A 21,012-nucleotide genomic window follows, 5' to 3' on the forward strand; every position below is an offset into this window, starting at 1 on the left:
GAGCCAACAAATAGGACTCGCCTGCATGAAAGTTCAAAATGGTAAACCCAGAGGATTCCTGTTCCATAATGTATGATTAAGACAAGTAGGCCGACAGCAGCTCCAAGAAATTGAAATCTCATGCAGGATTCAAAGAAAATATATTGCTGGCTCAGATATGCCTACAAATGACCAGATGCTGCAATCATCCTATAAGAACAGCTACACAAAGCAATTTGTTAAGTTAAATAGCCCTGTGTATGGGAATTTTCTGTTCAGCTGGTAAATCTCCCAATCCAGGTGTGTGTGTGTGGATGTGTTTTTCTTGTGCTGCCTGCATGGACCCAGACGTACCACCAGTGAGCAATGAGCCCCCCACTGAACTTGGCTGACCTCTCATCACTCCCATTTTCCACTCCATCTCGAGTGTCTCAGCAGGAAAGACAATATTACTCAAAAATAAATAAGACGCAAAATCAACTCACTATACTTCAAAAAAACTGCACAAATTGTTGTTTTTTGTAGCAGATTTTCCAGAATTTGGCCTGCGCTCTAAAACACCCCTGAATAAATGCACCATGATACACCATCAATAACTAATGACTCTACCAGTCAGTGGTTCAGATGCAACAATACCCTCCTTTCCTCCCTGCCATTGTCTTGTGGATGGAGTTTGACATAGCTCAAAATGATCACAAGGAGCTCCGGGAAGAAATCTTTGCTCAGGTAGCGTGTCACATTTCCGTGACCTTTACTAGCCAGAACAATTCCAGGCTGCCTCTTGCCCATATGTCCGCTTCCTCCTTGTGTCTTTCCCACGCTTTGTGTGTGGACAGTGAAGGAAATCTACTTAAAAACATCGTAGACAAAGCATCATAGGCTGAAAGTGTGTACAATCGTGTGTGGTAGGGAGAGGGGGGGTGAACGTGAACAGTATTTCCTTTGTTTGGATGGGCTGTTTATTTGGAAATGGTGAGGAAAGCTTACTGTGTATCTCTAGACTGGCTGAAGGTGGAAGAACACCCACCTTTTATACTTTGTCTTGTTTTTGTGGAGTGACACTGAGACAATGAAGCTGAGGGTACTACCAGAAGAAACATGCATTCTCATCCCAAAATGTTTAATCCTGTTACCTCACAGATAACAATTGCTGAAATAAACGTTTTTCATATTATACAACAAAAGGCTGATTTGTAATATCTTCAGAATATCTAAGAAAACAAATCCAAATTATCATCAATACAATCAGCCTTATACTAAAATATAAAGTCTGCCCATCAGGGTAAACACACCTTATTAACTTGTTACACAATTTGTTTAACTAATCACCCAATTAAAACGGGACAAGACTGCTTCTAGCGGCTTGTGTGAGAACTGCAGTAGCAACAGCCTTTGAATGTTGACACATTTTTTCCCTTAAAACATGCAAATTGAATCTTATCCATATTTAATAGAAAAAATGTTCCACAAAAGTTATGGTAAAAAAAGCAAATAAAATCAATTCTCTGTGTAGCCCAATTAAAAGAGAGAGAGATAATACGTTTATTATTATTACGAGGAATTAATAGAAGCCATTCTCTGCACTTCTTTTAATAACTGACAGTTGATCATGTCAAATGTCTGTAAAAACAATATGCATTCAGCCATTCATTGAAACGACAAACAGTCAAAAAGCGATGTTATTTTCTTTCATGCATAAACTCTCCTATACGGGTAAATAACGGATCTGTCTAAACATGAAAGACTTCTTACCATTTGTGAGTGATGAACAGGACAAGATGATAACGACCAATTTGAAGCAGTCGGATGAGACCATCCTGCCGACTCTTCACCGAAATCCAACCCGTGTGTTTGAAATAAAGTAATAGAGTCCCTGGCAGAAGCTAATTCCGAGTGAGTGTCAAAAGTTTCTTCTATAAACGAGTAAATCAAAGAGTTTTTCTTTTAAATATCGGATGGCAAATCCACAAAACCCTCAGGTGCACATGCAAAAAGCGGTAGCGATTTTTTCGTATCCCATGACGCGAGCTCTTCTGCGCAGCTGGGTAGTCCAACTCTCGATCCCGCAGTGAGGAGACGGATGTACCGCTGTATCCCCGGGGCAGGTGCTCTCGAACCAAAAATTACACTTAATGGGTGGTGAAAAATAAAACCTGAGTGAGTGGTGTATGATTTTCTAACTGGTGCCTAGCGTAGCCCGCAAAAGCAAGATCAATCAGCTCCTGCCTTTCATGCGCGCCTTGGACAATTCCCCTCCCTTTCGCCTCTGTGCAACACTTCACAGTCCATGCGTGAGGCACGTTTTATGGAGAAACAGAGGAAGGACGCAACGTCACTTTTTCGGGGGGGACAAACCTCTTCAGGCTGAAGGAGGAGGTCACTTCATGACAAATAATGATTAGGAATATGTATGTAACAAAGTTATTCCTGAAATACAATCAGGAATCAGACCAACATGATGGGTTACTAATAGTACCAGTGTACATGCAAATGTGCAATAGAAATCACAGCAGGCTAGTTGTATTTATTTCCAGTAGAAAACACTCAGCTCTAAAAGAAACTGAAATTACCCTGAATGGGATTTAGCAAAGCATTGTTTCAGTCATGGTACAACTATATACACTATCAGATTCAAATCAATATACCTTCCTGATCTGTGATAAGAGTACATCTGTAAATGACAGTTTGTAGTTAAATAATAAAGCAGACTATTAAATTGACCTTTGCATGTAATGCTGCCTTTGATAAAATCAACCTATTGTGTAACTGAGGTTAAAGGTACAGCAGTTATCTAGTCTGAAGAGGAAAAAAGAATAAAATGTAAACAATCATTGTGATATCAAACCAAATCTATGTCCCAACTGGTTAGAATAAATATTTGCAGGACTTATTTTTAACTTCAGAAACAGGATACACTGCTTTTTATATCAATGTAAATAATCCTCTTTTGCCCAGCAGTACCCTGCAGTGCGTGGATGTGCTGCAGACTGTTTTCTTTTATCTCCACAACAATTACTCTGTTGCTGCAGGTCAAAGTAGCAGGCATTGTAAATAAGAACATCCTGCCCTTACCTTTCCGCCCACGACAGGACTGAACAGCCACCATCTTGGGGGACTGGGTCTTGAGTGGTGGTGGGTCCTGGGTGAGATGCAGCACAAGTGGCACAATGAGCGCCACTCTCCCATCCCTGTAGCAAGAAAGTGGCTCATGAGAACATGGGAAACAATTTATAACATCTCACAGCAGTTTTGCTCTGTGGGATTCTGAGACGAACAAGTCAAAGCTCAAGAATGCAAAGATTTCATACACACAGTATGTATGTTTTTTCATTAAATCGTTAAAAAAAATCACAAAGTAATATAACAAGTATATTTGAGTGGGTAGATAGAGTGTACACAGTAAGTTAGCTCTCTTCTGCTTGGTTTATTCCAAAAAAGGAGACATTATAGGCTGTTGTGTTACTTTACTTTTAGACTTGAATGAGACTGTGGACACTCACTGTTACAATCTGAGGGTGAAGCAAGAGTAAATTCACCCTTCTCACTTTGTAGAACTCTACATGCCAAAACATGATTCTTAAATGGTAATAAACTCAAGAAAAATGGCTATAAGAAATGGACTCAACATTGGTAAACATGATATGCTACAGGCTTACAGATTTGAGGAGAAAGATACTTATAGCTCTCTAAATACACAAGGAAGAGGTGAGTTTGCAAGAAACTACCTTGTCTACTACAACAATTTTCTTAGCGTGTGTTCACATTTACGTCTTCAGTAAAAGAGACATTCCCACTGGGCCAAAAGGGTCGCAGATAAGTCTCCTGATGAACAATTGCTGGAAGTTCCTAGCTGAGAGGGGTGGATTTAAAGTGTTTTATTTTAGAATCTGGTGTTCAAAACACACTATGGGGGTCTAACTGCCTTTACACACACAGCATGCACTCTTCCTTTTGCCAGAACAGCAAAGTCTTCTGGGGTAAATGAACCAGTAGAAATAAAGTCTTTCTTCAGCAGAGGAGTGAAGGGGGTCTGACTGTCTGCCCTGACTTTGTCAGTGTTGGGTGCAAACAATGCCACAGTCTCCAGACCCCATTCATAATGCAGCTTTGGAAGCAAGGGATATAATTTTATGGAATAAATGCTGGTGGGAGAATAATATTTATAGTCCACAATATTAAAACAAAATGATTTATTACATGACAACAACAACAATATTATAAATTGTCGATTTTCAAGCCAGGATCATGGATAGAAGTCTGCATTAGTCAGAAAACCTAAAGATTTCTGGAAACCAATCAAATGTGACATGCAGGTAGCTGGCTCACAGTTCAAGATCTGATTATCAGCAAAATATATAAAAGATCCTTATTAAAAATTTTGTGTTAGATATTTGCATTGTTGGATCAATAAAAAAAAAAGTACAACAAAAAAATTGGCGATTTGGAAAAAGGTAATAAAAAAAATACCAATTCAAAATTCAATCCAATAAAATGAAATGTACAAAATTAGCAGAAGTAACTGTCACATTTAAGGTACCATGGAAGCTCCTGTTTTAGAACAAAGGAGCGCTTGTTCAGAGTAAATGGGCATACCTGCTCTGATTACTCAGCTATTGTAAGTGGAAAGGTCTCAGGTTTAGTCGCATTGAGAAAACTATTTGGTTACTTTTGTTAAATGGGCTTGTTAGGACTGAATTAAAATATTGTTTCCCAAAAGTAGGGGAGTACATACATGTTTAAATGTAGACCTGCAGTACCGTGAAATGTACTTAAGTCCTGTATATTCCTCTTCCAGAAATGCTGTATAAGAAATGAACAAGTCATTGTTAAGGTTAGGCCTTCAGTTTTTGTTTGTTTGGCACTGCATGCATAAATATGTTTAATGTGAGATTAGCTCCACTTTTTAGAGAGAAAACTTTAGTATACTGAAGAGAGTAAAATCTGTCAATGTTGTATCAGATAATGTTCGTGTTCTTTGACTTGCTCTAACAGAAACAAGCAAATATTGTTCATGGTGGAACTGTTTCATTTACAGTCTATGGAATGACACAAAATCTAGTGTAACAGTCACTCAAGTAAGGTTATTTGCTGTAGCTTTGTTTACCAAGTCATAATGGTCTAAAAAATCAATATGCCTGGTAGCGATAGGTAGATAACCAGCTATATTATATGTCAATACCATAGCTAACGTTAACTGCACAATAACCACATTCAGGACCATATTACAGTAACCAGTCTCAGGGTAAAAATAGCTATAGCTATGTAAGGCAAATAAATTCATGAGAGTTAACACTAATCCAAAGTTTTATTTTGTTACCCCTCAGGCTCTTTATCATCAACTCCTGGACAAACTTCATAGGAATTTTGTGACAGCTGTCAATCAAACAAGGTCGTGCTGCGGTGATGAGCTAGCCTGAGAATTATTTTTCAGTGGTGAAACATGGAGCGGTTTGTTTCAACTGTAAAATGTGAGTAACTATCCCGCTCACTTGGTCTAATTGCTATTGTTATTCCAGGTATTGCTTTAAGACAGTTTTGGCTACAAATTGCAGTTGTACTGAACTTAGCTAAGGTTAACGTTACTAAACTTCCACCCGAGCTAGGTAACATTAACCAAAGCATAGTCACCAAAGGGTTCCCCTGATACTGCCGCTAACTAAGGCTAACTACTTTAGCTAGGTTAGCTTGTTTATATTTGCTAAAGTTACCTCTGTATTGACTTCTTCTGTTTTATGCCCTATACCTGGCTACTTTACTCATGCCCAAAATGAATAAAAGGGGATTATTTTTATGTTAGAATGCAGCAGTATACACGATAACGTTACTGTACATTATTATGGCATAACGTTAACGTTACTAACAAGCCATTTTAACACCATTATATAGCGTTAGCCTGAATATTCAAAATGACACTACCTCAAGAGACCCAGTGAGGGTACAATCAAAAAACATTAGCCAACTTAGTCAATGAGAAGTTTTATAAACAATTGCTGACCTTATTTATAAATTAACAATACCAAGCATTTAACGTTAGGGGTTAGTCTTCTCAGCTTCTGAAGTTGTTTTTCACATTTACTTAAATTGTTGAATACTTTGGGATTTGAAAACTTGTTTTTAGATAACTAAATAATCGAACATTCAATGATCACCATTAACAGATTAACGTGTAATTTTAAACCGTGTGTTAGTTAATAATAAGCTGCAACAAAATATCAAAATAATTTTTTTAATTGCCACAAGACACACATTATAAGTAGAGAAGAAGAAGAGAAAAAAGGATAGTTGCTCTTTTTGCTGACTGAACGGTGTTGTTTACTATTGCTTAATTTTTAATGCAGCCAGAATATTATAGGGAGGGAGAGAGAGAGAGAGATCAGCAGCACATTTCTCATTTTGTCTGTGGTGATGAAATGACGGTTGCTGTCAGATTCGTGGGCAAAATGATATTGTGAAATGTGCTACATGTCACACATCATCACTGACCATTTGTGGAGATGAAGTGTCTGCTGTCACCTTGTTCATGTCCTGTAAACATTTGCTTTTGTTCATACACAGGTCTCACAGAGAACCTGCTGCAGAAACATCTGACAGATTATGATGAGGTGATCGAGAAACTGTTCTCTGAAATCTCTGGCCTGGAGGATTTCCCCAAAATACCAGATCCACAGGTAGATACATGTGTGTAAGAGAGTTTGACAATAGCCCACAGTCCTGGTCAGGGATGTACTGTAATAATACATACAAAAATAAAGCAACAAACAACTTTTACAAAATAGCAAATACTTATATATATAAAATTTCACTGTGCTCTCACTCTCGTAATCCAAGGCCTACCATATGTAATGCCGACAAGATTATTGACTTGTTGGCATTAAATTGTATGAAAAGTGAGTTAATGTAACTCATCAGTATAGTTCTACTGTAACCAAGTCGTAAAGTTTTACCTCAGATCTATTTATCTAGTACTAAGTCAAAGATTGTTTTTTCTAATATTGCATTATGTCACCTTGTGGTCCTACATTGTCAGAAGTGTGTTTTTCGTGCTCATATTGCAGCTTGAAGAGTGTGCCATCCAGCTGTGGAATTGGGCAGTTACTAAGAATGTGGGCACCAGTATAAGTAAAAATCAGAAAGCCAAAGGTATACTTGTAGTTGCTGTATTTATTTACATGATAATTTTATGGATGATCTTGACACTTGAAAATACTCACACATATCATCTGAAATGTTGACACAATGTAGGGATTGCAAGCAGGGGTAGTCACGGCCATTTCACGTCACACTCAAATATTCTCACCATCTTCACAGTGCGTCATGTTGCATGCAGTCTGCTGTACTGCTGTGAGCCTGGGAATCCAACAGAGGGCGTTGTCCGCAAGCAAATCCTGGTAGGCAATACTGTAGGCCCTATGTGAGTGCTCAACATTTGAGGAGGACAAGGTCTGTTTGTCAGTGTCTAATCTTTACAGATGGCCAGCAAAACAGGGAGAACCTGGCTGGACTGCAAAAATCCCCAGATGGCAGATAACTTCTTAAGGCTTGCTGTTAAGGTGAAGAAAAAAACACAAACTGAGAGCAAACATAAATATGGTGTCTTTACAAATTATTCAACATATAATATCCCTAGAGCCTGGAAACCCTCTATAGCCAGCTGACGTCCAGAGGTGACGGTGCTGCTGACATCATTTCATCCAAAGGGGATGTAGAGAAGGATCTGCTTCGAATTCTCTCATATCAGGCAGAATCGGTGAGCTGTGGTGCATGTGATGTTCAACACCTTCGATGTGAATATTTGTTCTTGTGATATTTGGCAGCTGAGGAAGTGCTATTCTGACAGACTCGCAGTGTGAAGTGTGAGACAGCTAAAATGTGATCTGAGAAACAATGAGAGGGGGAAATCTCATTCTGTGTTAATAGGGAATGTTATATTGTTTGCTGACATTTAATAGAAAGTTCAAGTCTCTTCTTTGCAGGCCATAAGTCAAGGGAATAACCATGAGGCTTTGGCCTACATGCAGCGCTGTAAAGACATGCTGCTGCGGCTACCAAAAGATGTAAAAAAAGCCTTCTGTTATCACTATAACAACACTATATATTGTTGTATCACATTTACAGTACATATTGCTATAGAAAGTGTGGAGGATGTTAACTGTGAATATGTTTTTTCAATGCAGACTGCGTACATCTCCCTTATGTGCTACAACTTTGGAATAGACACTTACAATCTGAGAAAGTTTGAGGACAGTGCAGTTTGGTTGAGGTAAATATAATGTTCTGTTATAATGTTTAAGTTCTACAGAAAAGAGTTAAGAAACAATGCAGTGGGAAACGGATTTGTTGTTTTTTTCTCTTTTTCAGCCAAAGCTATGACGTTGGGAGAATGAACGTAAAATACGCCCCTGGATCTGAAATCCAGGTAAGACAGTGCAATACAAAGTTTAGTATAAGCAATGAGTACAAATTAAAATAGTAATTTTTTTGGGTGAGAATACCACGATACGATATTATCACGATACTTATGTCACGATATGATATTATTGCAATTTTAAACATATTGCAATTTATTAAATCTTTTTTTCCAACTTCAAATTGTGTCCCTAAAGGAAAGCTCTTTTTCTAGTGCTCTAAAAAAGCAATTGATTGTATTATTATAGTACCAAAAAGTAAACTTCTCATGTACAATTTATATAATCAAAGATCAATACTTGACGTCCATGTTACGACACGATATTGCCACGGAAAATATCGCGAAACTGTGCTGTATTGATTTTTCTCCCAACCCTAGTCATTTTTAACTGTCTTCAATATCCCTCACAATAGGCCAAGGTTTTGAGGCTCCTTGCCACTGTTTATTTAGAGTGGGACTGTCAGAGGTTTCAGGACAAGGCCCTTAATGCTGTCAACTTAGCCAACAAGGTTGGATATAACAACACTGTGATTCCCATATCCATTTTGAAGAATGCATTTACAAAATAAAAACTCAGATGCTCGGTAACTGGTGTCACTCTGCAATTTGACAGGAATGTGTAAGTGCCTCTGGGCTGTACTTAAAAATCAGAATATTCCTGAGATGTGGGGCCTCAGATGATCATATCAGAGCAGGTTAGTCATTGACCTCATTCAATTATTTACACAGAACTTCAGTAATATAGGCAGCAGTGGGGTGTCAGTGGCTGAGAGGTTAGAGAAGTAGATTCAAGATTGAAAAGTTGGTAGTTTAAGGACCTGAAACTACTGGAAATGCTTGTTCCCTGTTAAGAGTTAATGTGTGTCTATAGTTGACTTAAGAGTTAAATGCACACCAGATCATAAAAACATGTTTTCAGGACTTCATGAGATGCTGGAAGCTAAGGTTTCTCTTGAAGTGTGTCTGAGCGCAGTGAAACTACTCATATCTGAAGACAGGTAAAAACGTATATATATATATATATATATATATATATATATATATATATATATATAGATATAGATATACATTGTCTTTGTAGGAATGGTCAGACACATACTATTAAACTCAGAATAATATCTGTTTTGATTTTTCTAGAGAAGTGCTGGCATTTGAGTATTTGAAACGTGTATGTCAGCACTTTGAGTCTTCCCCTGACCTGGGCACTGCTCTTGTGTTGCACATTGAGCTGCTGCTGCAAAGAGGCAAGGAGCTGTTGGGCAAACAGAAGATAGAGGATATCATCACTGGTACTTTACTTTTGCACTCCAGTTCTAGAATAACTCTAATTTTAATAGAAATGACTCAATAACTTTTATGGTAATGCAGGTAGTGTACGGTTTATGTGCCTCTGTATTAGTATTACCATTGTTTATACCCACACAGGCCACTATACAGGAAAACAGCTGACTCCACAGGCCCTCACAAGTCTACATGTCATGCTGTGGGATAAAGCGTCCAAACACTTTGAGGTATCCAAAACACAGTTTATTGTTAATTCACAATGTGTACATGTATAGTTGTTATAGCATGTGATCAGCAATGTAGCAAGGTGTGGCTGTCCTACCCTAACTTTGAACAAGATACTGGCCTCAGAACTAGTGGTGGTCCCTGATCTTTGCATTGTGGCTGCCCATGGCTTCTAAAAATTTAATAAAGGTACAATTCAGCGGTTTCATGTCTACTGAGGGATACGTAATGTATAACTTGATGTTCTTCTTTCTTCCTAGGCCAGGAACTATTCTGAGGCTCTTCAGTGGTATAACTACTCCCTAAGTTTCTTTAAGGCAGGTCAGATGGAGCCCAACTCAGCCAAACTGCAGAGGAACAGAGCTTCCTGTTTCCTGCAACTTAAGCAACTGGAAAAGGTAAGACAACTTGAGCCACAACAGCAAGTCATGGAAATAAATGGGTTGTGAAGTGACTGCAGTGAGTGGTGCATTTCAGAACTCAGCAGGTAGTTTGTCACCAGTACTCCTGCCAGTTTTTTTTAATAGTTTATGTATGAGATGTATGTTTGCACATACAAGAACATATGTGTTTATCAGGCCAAAGAAGCAATTAAAGAAGCAGAGAGATGTGATCCTGACAGCATTTTCACCAAGTTCAGTGTTTACAAGATTGCAGTGCAGGAGAACAATGTGGAGAAAGGTATTTACAAAACACCTTGTGTGATGACTATGCAGTAAAAGCATAGTAGTAGTGTTACAGTTTTATTGCAGCTACATTTTCAGCATATTCTCTGTGGTGGTGATGATGCTGTTTATTTGTATCAGCTGCAGAGGCAGTGAATGCGATGGGACTTCTGTGCAGGAATCCTGTGGCCAATGAGGACAGACTGCTGGTGTCTGAAAATGCTGCTTCCTATCTCCTCAGTCTGGCTGCTCAGATTGCTTTGGAGGTAGGACATTACTACACCAGTTGTGAAATTTGTGGAATATTTGGGAAAGCAACTTTTTTGGTGTGGTCGTCCTGTCTTATCGTCCTTTCATGACATTATAGGGCTTCAAAAACCTGGGTTTAGTCTTCAACAGTGATACCTGCAGCTTGAACAGATGCACAGTTGAACACAGTTGGCAGAATTTGAAAAACTGGTTGGTGAGGATGCCTGTTGGAAGAATATTATGATAGCAGATGTGGGATTAAAGAACATTACTGTCTACCACCTCACAGTTCATATTGTTGTACAAATAATTATTTATTTGTGATATTTAACCTATATTATATATCAAAACATAATACAATAAAACATCTTGGTGGACATCCCCTTCCCAAGATCAGCAGACATACTCGACAGCAACCAGCTATTAACAGTTTGTTAGAGTAAGGTCTAGAAAATGATTTGAATGTATAATATGTAGGAATCCTTTCTTTAGTATACTGTATGATTGTAATGAATGTGAATGGTGGGTGGTGGTATTAATGATGATGAGAATGTTTGTTCCCCTGAGACAGAATGAACAGCAGGAAACTGCCATGAAGGCACTGGAGAGTTTGTGTGAAAACTCCAAAGATGAAGCTCAGGTTCTGACTGCTCTCAGGTCTGTGAGAACTGGGATTGTACATATGAATAGTTTAATACCAAAATAAATAATTTGCCTGCAGAAAAAAATCCATATATTCTGATAAAATATCTCTGACATGAAAGCTATAAAGAAGGAAAAAGCCAGCAAAATGCATTTATTTGAGAACCTCACACATCTTACCCACACAAACAGTACCTTAGAAACCATAATAGACCTGGCTGTGAAGGACATGGATGCATATGGACATTCATTCATTAATCAATGTGTTTCACCAAGGAGGCCTTTTCAGTTATAGGTCTGTTTCCTTCTAATTGTTTGCTCATATTTTTTTCCATGCTGCTGCTTGAACTAAAAGCAAGGCTTTTTGGATAAGCATTAAATGTGCTTGCTGTTTGCTTTGAGAATAGAAATACTGAATTTTACAAAACCAAATTTTTACTTTGAAGCATTAAGCGTTCACGTGTTGAGGCCGCATAAACAAAACACGATGGTAGAGTTTCACACATAAAGTGACAACATTTAGTAGAGATAGCTTATGTGTTGAGAGATTGTAGCGAGTTTAGTTTTCCATACACCTCTATGATCCACTGACCTATATTCCCTTGCTTCTCCACTGAAAGTGTGTCTCTGTATAATAAAGTTAGTAGGTGAAATAAAGGAGGTCATCACCAGTTTCTCCATTCATCTTTTTATAGGTGTTTGGTTCGACTTGTGCTCTTCACAATAGAAAAATCTAATGATGACATGAGGTGAGGAGAATGGAAAGTACCTAAAAATGTGATTATAAAGTATTATTAGGCATTTTATAAAATCAAAACACAGATTTATATTTACTAACTTCTATCACTCCATGTAGGAATGTGAATCTGGATGTCCTGCTGCCATATCTAAAAATGGGTGAATACATTATGCAACATTTAGGGAAGAAATGTTTACTGTATCTGTTGTGTGTCAACAAATGTTTTGTTTGCCATCACTGCAGCTCTGCAGAAAGTTTCACACCAGTCTCTCATGACTGTTGAGCAACGTGCAGAAGAAGCTAACTGGTTCAGGAAGATTGGTACTAAGACAAAGACTCCTTGTCACTTCAATCAGACATGGTATGCTATCAGTTAAAATCTTGCAGCACCTTCATTTTCTCAGTGTGTGTGTCCTTGTTACAGCTTGGAACTCGGCTCTGCAGTGCGAGAGTAGCCCCGACAGAATAAGGGATTTCTTTGTGCTCTCTTACCAGGCAAGTGCCCTTATTAGCTTCCTTAGCTGAATTAATCAATATGTACAGTTTGTGTGTGTAGATCAATAACACCTGAACAGGGATTTAACATTGCTTTGGAGAGATAAACATATACGTTTGAGATAAAGAATCACAGTGACCCACAATGATTTTTAACCTTTATTTCCCCACGAGATGTTGACTGAGGGCACATACTTGACATACATGCATTCATGCCTGAGGACAATTAAAAGCTACTGATGTTGGATGCTGACTAAATGTTTCAGAGAAACTAGGATGAACTACTTTATTTCAGAGGGAATCCCTGAAAAGTAGTTACAGTTTGTCTTGTGCTCATAGCCCCTTTCTTGGTTTATTGCAATCAAAATGGATACAGTATTTACGAAATGCTATACAATCACGCATTATTTCCTCGGTCATACTTGTGTATGCATCTCCCTGAACCTGTAGCTCTCCCAGCTGTGCCCTCCTGATCGCACACTGCTCATGGGCCAGAAGACATGTCTGCTAATGGCTGCTGCTGCCTCTTTGGAGCTCTGCAGGAAGTCTCTTCTCTCTACCCAGGTGTGCCACCCACTCCCTCTGTCCATCTCCTACATTTAGCACGCTCTCCATCCACATAAATGGAAATTTACCAAGACCAGAGGAGAAGAGAGGTGACTAACCACATTATTGGTGCTGGTGTAGGTGTTTAATTTTAATCCCTCTGCCTTTGAAGAGGAACTGAACAGTAGATGGCGATGAAGAGTCCAGAATGCTTGTTATGTGTTTTTTCCTGTTTGGTTCACAGACTGAGGAGCTCACTCAGGCTCTGGAGCACATTCAGATTTGTTGGGAGATCTGGAATACCCTGAAAGCATCAGGTACCTTACGTATCAACCCCATCCAAATAACAACCATGTTTATGTGCACATCTTTCATGAATCAAAAAGAAATGTAGCAAAAGAAATGTAATCTCAACATGGGCTTTAAGGGAACTTCCCAATGGACCAAACAGACACGCTGCTGCTGCTGTATGAATTTGAAGCTCGTGCGAAGCTGAATGACCCCAAGGTTGAGACGGTACTTGAGTCTGTCTTGGAGCTTGAAAATGTTGAAACCAAGGTGCTTGAAACCATTGCAGGTAAAAACAAAAACACACACCTTACTGTATTGTTATTCTCATCTCTGCTGACATGCCATTAGAAATAGACACGTTCTAGTATGTCAGGAAGTATGCTGGCATCTTTTTTTATATATATATGTAGCCTTAGCCATGGAGCCTCCAGCCCACTTCCCTCTGCTATGTAAGAAGGCCTTGAGGGTTGCTCTCTCTCTGCATAAGAAACAACCACAGACTGACCTGGCGCGCTGCAGGTATACTCATCACTACTCTGCATGAAAACACCAATGACGTTTTATTAACGATTTATTCACACAATGTGCTTAGTACAACAAAAGGGTATCTGATTGATGTTAATTGTTTTTGTATCCCCGCCTTAGCAAGTGTGTTCACAGCCTGATCAAGCTGTCCCTCCCGACCGGTGTGTCAGAGGTGGAGGCCCATGTGCTCAAGGAGGTGTGGGACTACTATGAGGAGGCCCTGTCCATCATTGCAGCCGCAGTGAGTCGGCACCAATCACACACCGCCATCCCTTGGCACCCACCTCCTGTTCCCTCCAACAGAACTGCTCCTTGCTATATAATTAACCCCCTCTCTTCCACTCCATGCCTGCCTGCTGTTCTAGAAGCCTCTTTTTATCAATGGGCTTTCAGCCGCACTTCAATTAGCAGATGCTTCCATTCACCACTCCCTTCCTGCCAATTTGAATGTTAATGTGCTGTACAAGTCATCACACTGCCGGTGAGCAGCGGCTCTGAAAAGAGGCATCAAATTATTGAGACATTACACTGCTTTAGAGGTAGTGCATATTTCCCCTTTCATATTGAGTTATTACTCAAAAGCTGTAGAATTCGTTGGATCAAAGTGAAAGCCCAAGATTAAAGTGTTGTGAAAAATGAATAAAATTTAATAAATGGTAGACCTTCCGAGTTTGTTTACAGTCTGTTTAAGACTCCTAAGCATTAGTAAAGGTTAACACACAGTAGACACGGTATTGGATGGAAGTTGCTAACATGCTTTACCCAATGAAAACACAGATTTCCTTCCATACGCTTGGCTCGAATGAGTCACCCAAGTGGCCTCCGTCAAATGGCCTTTTGAATATCTTCCTGCTCTCCTCTGCAGCCGGACGACTTCCCAGAGATGGAGACCCTGTGGTTGCTGACTCGGGCTTGGAACACAGGGATATTGCTGTACAGCCTGGCTCAGTATCCCGAGGCTGAGAAGTGGTGTGGCCTCGCCATGAGCTTCGTCCGCCACCTGGGATCCCTGCAGGACAGTTATGAGACACAGGTACAGGATGGGTGGAGAAGAAGGAAGGGGATGAATGAATTAAGCAGACTGGGGTGGTTGTAGCAGTGGAGCATGATAAAGCTTGAAACACCCTGCCAGTTAGCTAGCTGAAGAAACACACAGGTTTTATGCTAAATTAGTATATAACCATCATTGTAGACCGTTGAGAGCCCAGACATTTTTAAGTGATACAGTTGTTCTTGTGTACACACAGATGTCTGGTCTCTACAGTGAAATCCTGGATAGGTTGGACAAAGCCAAGAAGAACCTCATCATGGAAGAATAACCAAACTGGGACAGGTCAGCTGTTGTCAGTATGGTGTTAGGTGCCTGTTCTGCGGGTACTCCTAAATTGACTCAGTTCCATCAGTTTGTTGCAGCTAAATGTTATTAATGTTGTTGTAATAAGTCCATCAGATATTGCAGTTTCATAAATTGTTGCTTTAAATCTGTACAATTGTGAGACGTCCTGGTAGACTAGTGGATAAGACATATAGAAAATTCGTTTCTGTTCCTGGGACTTTTGTTTCATGTTACCGCCCTTTCTCTCTCTCCCTAATGTTTGTTGCCTTCTGTAAATAAAAGGCTAAAATCCCAACAAATAATCTTAAACAAAAATGGAATTCTTTTCAAAGCTACGGAGGCGCTTAAAGTGGAAAAACAAGCACATCAAAATCATAACTGAATCACGTATTTTATTTTCAAACAAATAAACTCTTGTCAAGTCCCAAAATAAAACCCAAACAAAAGTTGCAGGACTGTGTTCCCTCATGACTAGGACAGGGAAGACCATGAGGCCAAATGTCCTGATAGGCTGTACCACCTGCAGTGACAGGAAGGAAACTACTGTACAATCAAAGGGTTCATGTTTGCAAGCACTTACTGCACAGATGTGCTATAACATAAACATCATCACCCAAAAGTACAAACAAGAACCCTGACCCCCCCCCCCCCAAAAATAAAAGCATATATGTCATCATTTCTCTCATCAGAACAAAGACCCTCATCAATTATACACACACAGAGGCATTCAGCTTCCATCTTGCTATATACCACAACCTCAATGGAAAGAGTAAAATGAAATCAAGTTCTTTGGGCTTTGACATGGCTGACTGAGGTATGAATACCACACACATTGTTAACAGTCAGCTGTATTGTAACTAAACACCAGAGAGGACCAATTCTAAACTTCTAATGATGTATTGATCACTGCTCCTGGTTTCTGTGATATTGTGTAGGTTTCTGCCTGCATCTCTTTAATTATTTTACAATATATTTTTAAAATCTATACACCCAGACACGTTCCACAAGAAATCACATGTAGACAGGCCCTACTTGAGGGAACTGAATTCCCAACTGGCTAGTTAAGTTTTCCAATAGGCATTTGAAGAGAAATACCAACAATACAGCACATTTGTATGGAAATTATATCTCAAGAGTAGCTCAAACTTTACTTACCTGACATTTGTGGTCTATAAAACATGTTTGTCCCAGTTTGATTCACACATGCATGAAGCACAGGTGAGGGGGATCTGCTGGGGGCTTATTTACATTGTACAGCTACCACACCCTTTGAAACAGTCTGCAAGCAGTTTATAAATGGCTCTGTTCCCTTCGGTTATTCCCTGAACTCTGGTTTTGACACAGGTAATGACAGCTGGTTTAGCAGTGGTGCCTGGCAGGTGGGCACACCTGTTCAGAAAATGCCTGCAGGTACAGGTGCTCTGTGGGTGGGAGAGAGCAGGGGACCCAGAGGTCTACGTTGCCACTTCCTGTTGGGTCTGGCTCTCTGAGAAGAAGAAAAAAAAAAAATCCCTTTGCACTCGTCAAAAGGCTGAGGAGGAAAGAGAGAACAATTGGTGGCCACACTCTTCTTCAGATACAAACATACAGTGCCAAGATCTGCATGAGAGGATGGAGAACGTCATTTCAATCCCGGTGATGCCATACAGCCAACTCTAATGTAACCGCACAGATGGCCTTGAACAAGCTTCCCACCTCACGGAAAAAGAGAAGACACAGAATGCAGCCCGATTACACGGTTAAGTTGAAGACGCATTTAACTAAGCGACAGTACTATTAGTACGCGTTTGTTCACATTTGACAGCTAGGAACTGTGTCATCACCCAAGCATGGCCTCAGTCGCAGGGGAAATTGTATCTGTACGTTTAGATTCCTGAGCTGGTCTAGCTCACCCCAGACACACATAAGAGCTCAACACAGTGGTTCAGCACCTGCCAATGACAGATTCATGAAGAATTAATACGTTTATAGATACACCAAGCATAAAGGTTTAATCAAACCCAACTTTAGTGTTGTTTTTCGTGGGAGGGGCAGGGGGACAATCCAAAACAGGTTATATTGACTCTTTAATTGTTAGGACATCCAATACAATTATTGTCTTGTTCTACCCGTTTTAAGGCCACCGTGATGGCGGCAGATAGGACAGTACCATGTGACCATTCAATCAGAAGAAAATCCTCTTGGAAGGCAGAGAGTGTAATAGGGTGGTCTGCTGCTCAACATGAGTTAGGCTCTGGCTGTCCAAATTGTAATTCAGTGGCCAAATTCTTCTTTAATTACACAGTAAGGATGGTTGGAAAACAGGGAAGAAAAGGCGCCCACAGAGGTGAGACTTTGTTTTATCTATTGCACTCAAGTCAGGCCTCCTGGCAGTCGAATGACACACAAAGAGTTAAGAAAAGGTGAGAATGTTTTCCCTTTTCCTTGTCAATTGTGTGCAGCCTCCTTAACAGACAACAGGTAGTCACAAAACAGAATTTGTATTTGATGTAAGGCAGTTTGGTGTTTTGCAGAGAGCCCAGTTACACTTCTCTACCCCCATACTTTACACAGAGCAGCTAAAATCCACAAGCAAAAAATCCCACAAAGAAAATAAGAAAAACATAAAAAGGAAATCTAACAGCCCTCCAAATTGACAATTCTAGTGAAGTGTAAAATGTGTAGTTTTTAATATGTAGTAAATCTCAGTGGGATTTTATCATTTATCTTGTGATTTCATAATATAAATGTAGAGATTCACAACGCATTTCTTCCTCTTGATCTGCCTCCCAAGATGTCTTTATCAGCTGCAGCACAGACAACTGGCAGACGACCAAACAGCAAGCTGGTTTGTGATAAATAGATCACCAGTTTGTAGGCTCCACTAATTTCCTCAGTCAGTATAAACAAGAGAGATGACTCCTTGAACAGTACCATCAGCAGGGCTCGATTTTATCCAGTCTTTTTAGAAAAGAAAACCGTGACTGGTCTTCACTCCTCATCTTGTGTGTCTTTTTAAATGTGATTTGATGAACATTTACAAAGTGTTCCAACTTGGTATGATTTGTCTCTGTTTCCCTGCAACTTCTTCTTGAACCCCAGCTACTCTCTTTCTGTAAAACATTCTGATCTTCAGTCAGTCCCAGTTCACAAAAGGATTTATTCATTTTCCCTTTTGTTTTCCTTCGACATATTCCTTTGGAATGGCATTTCCAGTCTTGAATGGATTTGTTGAGAAACTCATGCAGGGGTGTGCACAGTCACAGTAATGGTGATAAGACTTCTTTTTCATTTAGAGAGTAACATAATGATGACACTAAAACTTGATATGAAACATATCTGCAAAAAGGAGGTGAGGAGGGGGGCTATTTGGGCTTGGATGGGGTCTCTGGGAGGCAGGTGGGGAGCTCTGCACCTACGCAGAGGGGACGGCAGGGAGCTCAGAGCTTCTCTGAGGAGGGGATCCAGATGTAGGGACCAGACTGCTCCTCGATGATTAGCTTGATTTTGTTGTAGATCTCCTCTAGCGAGTCACCCTGTACAATAGCTGGAGACACAAACGCAGAGGCAGGTATGTTGGTTGCATCAGAACTAGAGTTAATAGAGTTAATCCATCCATCCATCGTCAACCGCTTATCCTGCATACAGGGTCGCGGGGTGAAACAGATTAATCTATAATTTAAAACATCAGATACAGCCCAAATCGTAACTCCAAATATTTATCTGTGACCCAAAGCAAAAGGGCAGTGAGACAAACCTGTAAAATACTCTCCAAAGTCTTGCTCCAGCTTAACTGCCTTGTCAAAGACTTTATTGGCCTGCTCGTAAGTCTGCCTCTTATTCATTTCCCTGAAACAGACAAGCAAGTTAATGGTTAGTATTACAGACACACTTAAATTTGCCAATATCTTAACTACAGTATGTCAAAGAGCTCACACTTACATTAGGGCTTCAATGGATTTTGGTTTAATAAAGATGGCAATCGGATAAAGTTGTGCTTGCTGCAGTCGTTTTATGGCGTTCCCAGACACATCCAGAATGCAGTGTTTCCCCTGTGGACAAGTAAAGAAAGGCTTTGTTACATAATTAGGTAACATATTCACAAAGGATTGTTAGTAGTTGCAGTGCTGCAGTGGAACATTTATTACAAATGTCCACTTTCCTATTTAGTGGGCAACTTAACATGCTTCTGGTTACACCCCCAAAAATACAAACACAATCTGGTAACCCAACCCTACAGAGAAACACAAGTCTCGGTGCCTACCCTCTCAGCCACAGTTCTGACAGACAAGATGCTCGTCCCATAGAGGTTCTCATTGAACTGGCCAGCCTCAATGAATTTATTATCCTGAATGTCCTTCTCCATTTGCTCTCGGGAGCCCACAAAGTGGTAGTCCTGGCCGTCCATCTCATTCTCTCGCCTTGGACGAGTCGTATCTGTAGAGGGGAATGGAACAAAGTTTATTTTTGTTGCTGCTGGCATATTCAGTGTGCTGTCTGGATGTGTTTGTTGCTGTAAACTCACGGGGTACACAGGAGCCAAACTTGTGGGGAAACTCAGAGATGAGGTCATCGTTTACTCTGTCCTTCATTGGGCCCAAAATGATCACAGGCCTTGTGTAGTGGACTGCATTAGAGACGAAATAGGCAGGTGAGGACACATGTAGAAACATACAAGCCACAGTTTGACTTAGGCAATATGTTTTCAAAGTGTTTCACTCACTTTCCTGTCGGATGACTGGCTCATAGGAAAGAATTGTATCCTCTTGTCCCTCTGTAATAACAATTTTTTTTAAATTAATTTTTTATTTGTTTTATTTTTTAGACATTTTACATCTCATTTAAAGAAATACAATAAAATCATCATGGCTGATTAAACACCAGGGGAATTTTAATTTACAGATGTCTTGTCACATGTAAATTTAAAGATATCTACCATATTATTCATCTATGTGGGCATTGTACAACCAGAAACACCATGAGAAATGAAGGTGACTCACTTGAACTGCTTTCACTGTCACTTGTGTTGGATGTCAGGCATTCTGCGAAGGCATAAGAGAGTGGGTTGCAGGTAATCTCCAAAACACTATAGTCACAGTTAAATTCAAATACATTCTCTTCTTATGAGTGAAAATTATTTTCACCTGCTTCAAACAGCCTTAGGGGGAAAAGGCTAGGCCATTAAAAAAAAAAAGGGGGGGGGTAAAGAAAGCAGAAGTCTTGTTTGGTGTGGCAGCCATGCTCTCACAATATTAGGGAAGTGGTTTTAGGTGCAAGCAATAGGAAATTAAGTGTTTCCTGTGACAATATCCCAAATGACCCGCAATTCCCTTGCCAATGTTTCCTATTGCTAGATCTGTGCCTATGGCAGCAGATCTCAAATCAGGGAAAAGACAAAGAAAACACAAAGCATTACGCTGTCCAGAGGAGGGAGGCAGAAGCTGGCTGACTCAGGGGAAAAGTGTTTCCAATCAGGCCTGCTCTGGTGACAGTTGTATTCTGTGTGACCTTATCTGACAAAACTCTAAACATTTATTGTAAAAGACCCCATGAGACATTCAGAATAAATGTAACGCTTACTCACTCTCCCTTGGGAATGCATATTTTATATGTTCTGGGAAGTAGGTGTGTGTGTGTGTGTGAGCACGCA

General features: G+C 39.9%; 3 protein-coding genes across 8 annotated transcripts in view; 1 reads left to right on the top strand and 2 right to left on the bottom strand.

The window, feature by feature from the left end:
* kdrl (kinase insert domain receptor like) overlaps nt 1-5,345 on the bottom strand; it is a 45,951-nt gene extending 40,606 nt beyond the window's left edge. Inside the window, exons 1-2 of one of the 2 annotated variants that reach the window (XM_046029816.1) lie at nt 5,297-5,345; nt 3,052-3,167 (exon numbers count right to left, since the gene is read on the bottom strand). In XM_046029816.1, the coding sequence (XP_045885772.1) occupies nt 3,052-3,085 (34 nt within the window). In that variant the 5' untranslated portion in view covers nt 3,086-3,167; nt 5,297-5,345. Of the gene's footprint in view, nt 1-1,731; nt 2,229-3,051; nt 3,168-5,296 lie in introns of those variants that run through there. The other variant, XM_046029815.1, reaches the window with a different exon arrangement.
* Nucleotides 5,293-15,682, top strand: tex11 (testis expressed 11). The gene is made up of 29 exons (XM_046029817.1): nt 5,293-5,447; nt 6,535-6,647; nt 7,035-7,119; nt 7,288-7,367; nt 7,449-7,529; nt 7,607-7,726; nt 7,953-8,033; nt 8,154-8,239; nt 8,338-8,395; nt 8,800-8,895; nt 9,000-9,081; nt 9,306-9,384; nt 9,524-9,675; nt 9,812-9,897; nt 10,156-10,293; nt 10,474-10,576; nt 10,702-10,826; nt 11,381-11,466; nt 12,147-12,200; nt 12,308-12,348; nt 12,434-12,511; nt 12,615-12,685; nt 13,136-13,249; nt 13,476-13,548; nt 13,659-13,808; nt 13,933-14,041; nt 14,168-14,288; nt 14,913-15,080; nt 15,295-15,682. Exons 1-29 carry the CDS (start codon nt 5,420-5,422, stop codon nt 15,364-15,366), a joined length of 2,730 nt encoding a protein of 909 aa, XP_045885773.1. The 5' UTR covers nt 5,293-5,419; the 3' UTR covers nt 15,367-15,682.
* A 76-nt stretch (nt 15,683-15,758) lies between these two features.
* The window catches only part of dlg3 (discs, large homolog 3 (Drosophila)), an 88,218-nt gene continuing 82,964 nt past the window's right edge, over nt 15,759-21,012 (bottom strand). For all 5 annotated transcript variants that reach the window (XM_046029822.1, XM_046029819.1, XM_046029820.1 and 2 more), the window contains 7 exons: nt 20,363-20,404; nt 20,086-20,136; nt 19,888-19,989; nt 19,627-19,799; nt 19,305-19,414; nt 19,120-19,211; nt 15,759-18,909 (listed from right to left, as the gene is read on the bottom strand). In XM_046029822.1, coding sequence (XP_045885778.1) covers nt 18,803-18,909; nt 19,120-19,211; nt 19,305-19,414; nt 19,627-19,799; nt 19,888-19,989; nt 20,086-20,136; nt 20,363-20,404 — 677 coding nt within the window. In that variant the 3' untranslated portion in view covers nt 15,759-18,802. The remainder of the gene's footprint in view (nt 18,910-19,119; nt 19,212-19,304; nt 19,415-19,626; nt 19,800-19,887; nt 19,990-20,085; nt 20,137-20,362; nt 20,405-21,012) is intronic.

Source organism: Micropterus dolomieu, linkage group LG19, assembly GCF_021292245.1.
Source record: "Micropterus dolomieu isolate WLL.071019.BEF.003 ecotype Adirondacks linkage group LG19, ASM2129224v1, whole genome shotgun sequence".
Classification (NCBI taxonomy): Eukaryota; Metazoa; Chordata; class Actinopteri; order Centrarchiformes; family Centrarchidae; genus Micropterus; species Micropterus dolomieu.